Below are 8,842 nucleotides of genomic sequence, written 5' to 3' on the forward strand. Positions count from 1 at the left end.
AACAGTAAAATTATCTTGCTAATATTTTTTTTTTTATTATTCAAGAACTTACAAATGCCCATTGTATTCGTTTGAGTACATATGTTTTTCTAAATTACATTAATGAATTTAAAAAAAAAAAGAAATAAATTCATGTGATCAACTAATGTTATTTTACTAGTATATTACAAAATATTTTAGAATATTTCAAAATTGAGAAAAAAATATTAGTATATTAAAAAATATTCCGAAATTTAGAAAGAAAATGAGATCGTATGGATTAAAAGATACTACGGTATTCTAAAGGGTATAATGGAGATCTAATGAAAGATCTCTGTTAAACAGTTCAATTACGATTCGAAATATTGTAAAAATTACAACTTTTATTATAATAAATATTCAAATAAATTTCGATATCTTCATCGGAAATATAAATCAAGAAACATCTTCTAAGCATAAACGGAGGGGACAATACTAATTAAAAATTATATGAAAAAATAAAGGAAATGTCTACTAAAAAGTTCAAATACATTTCAATAAAAATATTGAAAAAAAATTTGTAACTCTTTTCCATTATTACTATTACAATATCTTTATTAAAATCATAAAATCTATTTTTTTGGTGCTAAATACTTTTGACATATTGGTCACGCATTCGCAGAATATTTTACTTATTTATAATATACAGTGACGGCCATATACTTACGTATAGTTAACAAAATCAAAGTTATTTTGCTGTGTATTTGCACATTTAATAGTTCAACAAAAATCACTTTATGAAAGAAAAAAACATAGTTTTTTAATTTACTAAATTCATGTAAAAATAATTAACAAGGTTCATGTATTTTTTTGTTGAAGATTTACTTGTGGACACGTACTTACGTACATATAGAAATATCTATTTTCACAAATAATTTTAATTTATAATAATAATAACCTACTTACCATTAATATTTAGTAGCTAAACTTTTGTTTTTAAGAAGAGTAACACACCTGCGTAACATAAATTCGATAAGTCGAATGCATCGAGTAATTGGTATCAAACTCTAAACTTTTTCTATTCTGGCATATAATTCGTTAATATTTTTTGGTTTCTGTTTTTTCACATGCTTCTCCATATCAATCCATAATATGTCTATAAGATTTAAATTCGGAGATTGTCCTGGTCACCTCATTACATTAATATTTTGTTCATTTAAAAATGTCTTTATTATACGTGCGGTTTGTTTAGGATCATTATCCGCTTGATAAATCTAATCTTTCGGCATGTACTCTTCGGTAAACGGAATTAATTGATCTTTTACTATATTTAGGTATGTAAACTTGTCCATTATTCCTTCGATTCGATGAATAGGGTGCTGTTTATAATCATAGCAGCCCATACCAGTACCGATTCATCATCATCACCTTTTATAGTTGCTTTTAGACAATTTTTTCGGTATTCTTCGCTTATAAGACGTCTAATATACATTTTCCCATCAGATTCAAACCTATTAAACTTAGATTCGTAGGTAAATACAACTTTTGACCACTGTTGGGGCATCCGATTAAAATGTTCTTTCGCGAAAGCGATTCTAGTTGGCCGATTTTTTTCTGATATGAATGGGTTTTTTTCTCGCAATGCGTCCATTTAATTGAAATTCATCTTTATTGAACAGTCCCCGAATACTTATTTGTGTATTCAAGTTGGTGGATATTTCCTTGTGAATATCGACAGCAGTCTTAAATCTATCAGCTTCAGATAATTGATGAATTTTCACATCGGTTTTTCGAAATCTTGCTTTACGAGGTAAGTTATCTGAAGTTTCATGATGTTCAATATATATTATAGCTTGGTGACATGCCATAACTGATAGTCCAAGTTCTTTAGACATCTTCTGATACGATTTTCCATTTTTACGAAGATGTTCTATTAATCGTCATTGTTCTGGTGTAATATTCTTACATTTACTCATCACGGTGATTTTATAAAACGTGAACTATTCAAAATTTCAATAAACATTGATAGATACTATTTAAATTCCCAACATCCTGCTTTAAATACGTAAACTCTCAGTATACGTAAGTGACCGCTACGAAACCGATAATTCGGAATACAATATTTAAAAACAAGTTCATTTTTTGAAATTCATAAAACCCCGGTCTTTGGTATATTCTTAAGGGTCGGAACTTTTTAGAAATAAACAATCGAATCAGCTACATGTATTCCAAAGAAAAATATAAAAGTTTTAAAGTTAAAATATGAAGTGTACGTAAGTATATGGAAACCACTGTATATATTTAAGATGTATTTCAGCATTGAATAATTTTAATCGGCCCAGACTTCTTGTTACTTTCTTGAACTTTCTTGTTATTTCAATGTAATTTATAATGTAAATTATTTTAAACCGTTAATGCCATATCGTACTACAATTTTAAATGCACTTGGGCTTATAAATGACCTCTTCAGTTTTTAGTTGTTTTTTTTTTCGAAACTATGTAATGCAGATAGCATCCATATTTCTTTCATATCATTTCATTCCAATATTAATGAAATGTCTGTGTTTTTAAAACTTATTTCTTGTTTCTTTAATTTCTTCGACACTTTCGGTAATCCCTTTCTATGTTTCTTCACCGTTCCACATGCATAAGTTTTTTAATTATGCAACGCAATGTATAAGGCAAAATTTATGAATCAGTTATGGATATATAATATATGATTTTTTTTCAGTTCAATGTGACTGTCATAACAATATATCTTTCTATTTCCAATACTGAATGATACTTTACAATATTTTTAAAAGCTCTTGTATAAACAATCATGTCCAGGATATACACAGATTGGTAATTATACAATACAAATGTTTTTTTTTATTCCGAATCTACTTCTAGATTAGATGAATGGAATGAAATAAATAAATGGTACATTTTTAGATAAATCCTATCTAATAGATAAATGGTAATTTCTAGATAAATGTTATGTACTGTTTATAAAATAGTTTCCCTTTATGCGATTTTTATTAATCGACATTAATCAGTATTCTTTGGTATTAAGTTCTTTTACGTGTGTAATATATCAATTTTTTGTTTTCTTCAGTTTTGCCAACCTGAATTTTAAATTATAAATTTATGATCTATTGAACTTAAATCATGATTTGTCTAATTTATTATGCTTATTTCAGTATCCCGATTATCATTTTATATGATACTGATAAAACGAACATTTCTTGTTTAAATGTTCTCTACTTTATGAAATAAACAAGTTATCTAATGGTACATTTTTACATTATTCATGTTGACCATTACAGGCTCACATTAAATTACTCCCAATCTTTACTATCACTTTATATATACAGTACATCTATTATAAACCAAATTTTTCTTTGCTTTTATTCAATTGAACTTTTTATGTGCTTTAAAATGCTTTCGTAAATAGAGAAAAATATTTTCACAAGCACTTTATTTGTAATTATTGCAAAATTAATAAGAAAATGATTTATCAAATTACCTTTAATACTTACAAACGATTATATAACGCTTGCAATGTCTAATTTCATGAATACGTATTGTATACGCAGTATCAAAAAGGTTAAACAAAACTTTTGAATTTAATTCGGAAAGGTATCTACTAATTGTTAATTTAAAAGAGATAAGAAACACGCGAAGATATTGTTTAGCAACACTATTTTAGTTGTCCACGACACACCCACATGGACGAAGCCAACTAAAGTAAAACGGCAGCGTGCGCTGACCATGTTTAATTTCACTAAAACGCAAAGTGAGTAATAAACTGATCTAGACGTATGTTCTGGCTTATAGTATTACTATTTACCGCGCGTGGGTGTCCAGTGTGGGTGTGTCAGTGGACACGATAGGATACAGTATATATGGATAAACATAAACCTTTCTGCTCCCTTCTATTCAAACTTTAAAATTTAGGAATTCGTATGGACGAATAGAAACGATTTAAGAATGTATTCTAAATCTTAAGATCTGAAGAAAAAAAAACGAAAAAAAAAAAGAAATCCCATTTAAATTTTAAACATTTATATTAAAATTTAAACATGATTATATGAAGGCTAATTTCCTATCAAGGCAAAAAAATAAAATCTCTTTTAAAAGATCACATCAAATTAGAAATAACGATACCTATCTAATCAGATGAACGTATTGACAGGAACTGCTAGGGTTTCGTCATTGAATTCTTACACGAGAGTAATCTAATCTAAAATTGGCCTTATACAAGCTAATTAAATTAGGAAACGAATGTATATTAGACGAGGAAGATAAATATTCTCTCATATATATCTTCCTATAGTATCGAGTCGGGTGATCATATTTTACATTGATTAGATTTAACAATATATTTATAGATTTGAAAAGATCTTTTGGAAAATATATATCACGTATTTTATTAATATAATTCACGAACTTATTAATAAGGAATACTATTTTTCTCATTTATGTTTTCAATTATATCATTTTGGATATCATTGGAAGAAATTAGAGATTCAAGATCATCTTTCGTATTATTTTTCATTATATTAAAGATAGGTATTGGTCTTCCTCTGCGTAAAGCTCTTTCGATCTTTTGAACTACCTCAATTTCTAGATAATGACTAATAAAATTGATTACTTTGCAATCTTCATGGCTGCCTATCCTTCCAACCCTACCACATCTGAAAACCAAGAAAATATTTTCCATACATTATGAAATCGTAAAAATGAACTAAACAATCCTTACCGATGAATATAATCAGAAGTATCCAATGGAAAATCATAATTCAATATATGTCGGACCATGAAAGTGTCCAATCCTCTAGATCCAATATTTGTAGCTGATAATATATTAACTCTTCCAATTTTGAATTCTTTGTATTTTCCTTGTCTAACTGTTAAAGGCATATTACCATTCAAATGTACATTATCAATACCACATTCATGTAAAAACATACTAATCCAGTCACAAGTAGCATTATTATTACTGAATATGATTATCGGTTCTTTAGATTTAATTTTTGGTTTTATATATTTTAATAATTCGTACGGTTTTTGACTTGATCCCAATCTTATAAATTTCTGTGGTACTAAAACATGATGTAATTTTTCTGAAACTATTTGAGTCAGAGAATTGACCTAAAATTGGATGTATCCATTAGATTACAAACTATTTATACTTTTTATAAATATAATCATTTTCATTCTCATATATTATTAATAAAACTTACATTTACTATGTCTCCTAAAACTTCAGAAATTCTTTGGGGCATTGTAGCGGAAGCTAATGTCAATTGAGTATTCTTAGCCATTCCACTCTCATCTATTACTTGTTGATAACCAATCTATATTATGGTAAAAAAAAGATTATTATTGTTTCTTCTATAAAATCATATATAAAATATATAATTTATATACACCTGTAACCTATTCATAAATATTTTAAGTTTTCCTTCAAATGTGTCATGAAATAATGCATCTGCTTCGTCTAGAACAATATGTTTGACACAATTTAATTTATAAAATCCAAAAGTGGATAATTTACTGATAACTCCAAAACTGGCTACAACAAGATCAACATCATTTAATGGTAAACGTAATACCATTCTTTTTGTTTTACCACCTGTTAAAATTTTTGTTGAAATATCAAGATCTTTTGATAACTTTTTTGCCTCTACCTAGTAAATAAATATATATTAATATTAACTATAAACTCTTATATAATATAGAAAAATGTATGAAAACAACAAACCCCTATTTGAACAGCTAATTCTCGAGTTGGTGTTATAATTAATCCTAATGGAGAATTAAAAGGTCTTTGTAACAATGGTTTCCAATTTAAAATTTGATGTATTAGAGGAACAAGATATGCTAACGTTTTCCCACATCCAGTTTCAGCAGCTAATACAGTATTTTGACCATCTAAAATTTTTGGTATAGCACGTTCCTGAATTTCCAACAACTTTATAAATCCTAATTCCTGCAATTTCTTATACAACGAAGGGCATAAATCATAATTCTCAAAAGTAGATTCTACGATAGCTTGATCGGAATTTAATTCATGTTCCTAAAAAGTAACTTTTGTTAAACATGTATTTTAAGAATATAATATCATATAGAAATACTTAAACAAATGATACAAACTGAATATACATGAAAATAATCTCCTTTAGCTTTTGAATGATGCCATCCTTTACTAGCTATTGGTATTTCTTCGTATTGTGAATAAGTTTGACCTTTGTAGAAATTAAATATCGGGCGTTTGCACACGATTATTGGCTTTTTCATATTTATTTGGTCGTGAGTTAACGTTTCGTTTTCGACTTTACATTTCTTAAAACGTTTGGTATTAACTCTTTTCTAAATTCAATAAAAATAAATAAATATTTAAAAAATATAAAGAATGTATAAAAAAAATATACCGATTCAAAAGAAACATAACCTATTCGAAAACCATGCTAGTTGAAAATAACTTACTCCATATTTCCGTAAATTTGTAATCGACACACCTGAATCTTGATAACATAATTTACAAAATCGGAGAAGCATTTTAGGCTATTTTGCTTTACTATCTTATCCTGTTTAGAAAAATTAAAAAGTTGTATACATTAAGATAATTCATAACCTCTCGCTCGACGCATGTGTGACTTCAGCGACAGGTATGGACAAAATATGAACTGCAAAAGCAAACGGGAAACACTATTTCCATCATTATTCGTCTATCGTATCAGTCTACAAGCTTTTATAAGTTGTATCTCACTCACACGTAATGTAACGATCTTTTATTAGTGAGTTAAAATATTAGAAAGTGTTAGTAGATTGTGAACTCACACTTCTCATTCTCATTTAAACAAAAATTTTTATTTTTTTTTTAATAATGGCGTGTCTGTCACAGTAATCCACGATAGATACGATGTAGCATCGGTATGCATTTATTTTACGATATAAATGCATAAAATATAATAAATATAATTAATACTAAAATTAGTGAAAGCACGAAAACAAACAATTCTGGAAATTTTACTTTATAGTTAGTGTGGAAATGAACTAATGTTTTGATTTTTATAAAAATAATATATAATATATATGTTCATTAATTATTAATTTTTCATCAAATAACGATAAAATCGTGTTTTTTGTTTTTTCTACGAAATCTTGATTTTAGTCATAAATTTATATACTTTATATATATTTATCCACAGAATTCTAATATATCCAACTATTTATTTGTGTAAATATTATTAGCAATATATAGTGATAGTACTTTAATGATTAATCAGAATTTGATTGAAGAAATTTTGGAAATACACTAAAATATGCAGCCATTAGATAGAACTTAATATATCGCAAGTAATACCGAGCCAAATCTCATCACGTGGAAGTTGCTGCATTTAGAGACCCGCGGGCTATGACTCTACTCTAAAATACGCGATACCGGAGTGACATGTCACTTACTGAGAAGTCAGGTCACAATGCTAACTAGAGGAGGGTAAGTCCCCGCTTTAGGATATCTAAACCGTTGCAACATCGGTAGATTAAATCACCATTATTAAGTACGACGGGTCGTGCTTTCTGAATTTCGAACAATAAAATTAAGTTTATGGTAGAACTTTTAATCGCGCCCACGAATGTTAAAATAATGGTAATTTTACTTTAAAAACCGCATTCTTGGGGTGATATGAGCTTATTGAGAATTCAGATTCCCAATGCTATCTGGTAGATGGTCAGTCTCGTCCGCTTACGAATAACAGGACTCTTGCAATATCCGTAGCTTCATGCACTATTTTTTAAGACCGATTTTCTATTCGAAATTTTGAATAATAAAACTAGTCCACAATAGAACTAGTCCCGACGTGTTATTCTCATCGTTCCGAAGAAAAGAAAAGGAAAAAGAAAAAGAAAAAAAGAAAAAAAAAGAAGAGAAAAGAAAAGAAGAGAAGAGAAAAAGAAGGAGAGAAGAGAAGGGAAAAGAAAAGAAAAGGAGGGAAAAGAAAAGAAAAGAAGGGAAAAGAAGAGAAAAGAAGGAGAGGAAGAGAAGGAAAGAAAGAGAAGAAGAGGAACCGAAACAAATCCGCCGAGTGGTTTGCACTCATGGACCCATTCGAAAGAAACTAGAATAATTAATCTAGAATAATTGGTTAAGCTATTATATGCATTCAATAGAGATGACTGTATATTTGCTGAATATACAAAAATCGTATTAAGTACTTATTAAGTACGTCTGACCGTATTTTCATTATATAACTCTTGGCTTAAGTTTAATCCCAATCATGCCCACCCATGCGAGTATCATACCTAGTCTACCCAAAATACTTGACATATTTTATTACTCCATATATTCCGGAAATTATATTGAATTAATTCTCTCAAAAATGAAGAATTCTTAAATCTTAATAGCATCGCTATGGAAAGTGAAGAGCATGATATATACGATACTCATATTTAAATATGTTTATTCTGTGCAGTTGCAGCGTTCTCCACATTTGCCATTTCTTATTCGTCTTGTGATTTTAGAAAGTGCATTATGTACACCATTATTCAGTACAGTTTCAGTGATCTCTACAATTGCTATATCTTATATATTTCGTGACTATGACTTTAAACATAATTTTATAGAAATAAAAAATATACTACTTATGTAAGATGAAAGTATGAATTTAATTTAACTTTAAAACAAAGAAAGGTAAAAAATGTATGAGACTCGACTTTAATAATGAAAATGCAAATATTAAATAATTCTACTCGCGTATGCGGGGCAAAGTTGAGACGAAGACGGAATATTACGTCGTTCGAATTTTTTAAATCTACCTCTACACTCATTGCCATAAAAGCATTTTGAATATCAATATGATAAAATTAAAAAATGACTAAGAGCCATTCTTGAAAA

The 8,842-nt window shown here is 28.3% G+C and overlaps 1 protein-coding gene across 2 annotated transcripts; it reads right to left on the reverse strand.

Moving 5' to 3' along the window:
* Positions 1 to 1,449: 1,449 nt before the first annotated feature.
* Positions 1,450 to 6,873, reverse strand: LOC124949719 (probable ATP-dependent RNA helicase DDX28). 2 transcript variants are annotated; one of them, XM_047495339.1, is made up of 7 exons: positions 6,433 to 6,873; positions 6,109 to 6,315; positions 5,708 to 6,022; positions 5,376 to 5,633; positions 5,187 to 5,300; positions 4,703 to 5,094; positions 1,450 to 4,637 (listed from the first exon to the last, which is right to left on the reverse strand). In XM_047495339.1, exons 1-7 carry the CDS (start codon positions 6,502 to 6,504, stop codon positions 4,394 to 4,396), a joined length of 1,602 nt encoding a protein of 533 aa, XP_047351295.1. In that variant the 5' UTR covers positions 6,505 to 6,873; the 3' UTR covers positions 1,450 to 4,393. The 2 variants fall into 2 exon arrangements, with proteins under 2 accessions (XP_047351295.1, XP_047351284.1); XM_047495328.1 differs by having other exon boundaries at positions 6,100 to 6,315; positions 6,433 to 6,853.
* Positions 6,874 to 8,842: the final 1,969 nt, after the last annotated feature.

The sequence above is a fragment of the Vespa velutina genome, chromosome 1 (assembly GCF_912470025.1).
Source record: "Vespa velutina chromosome 1, iVesVel2.1, whole genome shotgun sequence".
Classification (NCBI taxonomy): Eukaryota; Metazoa; Arthropoda; class Insecta; order Hymenoptera; family Vespidae; genus Vespa; species Vespa velutina.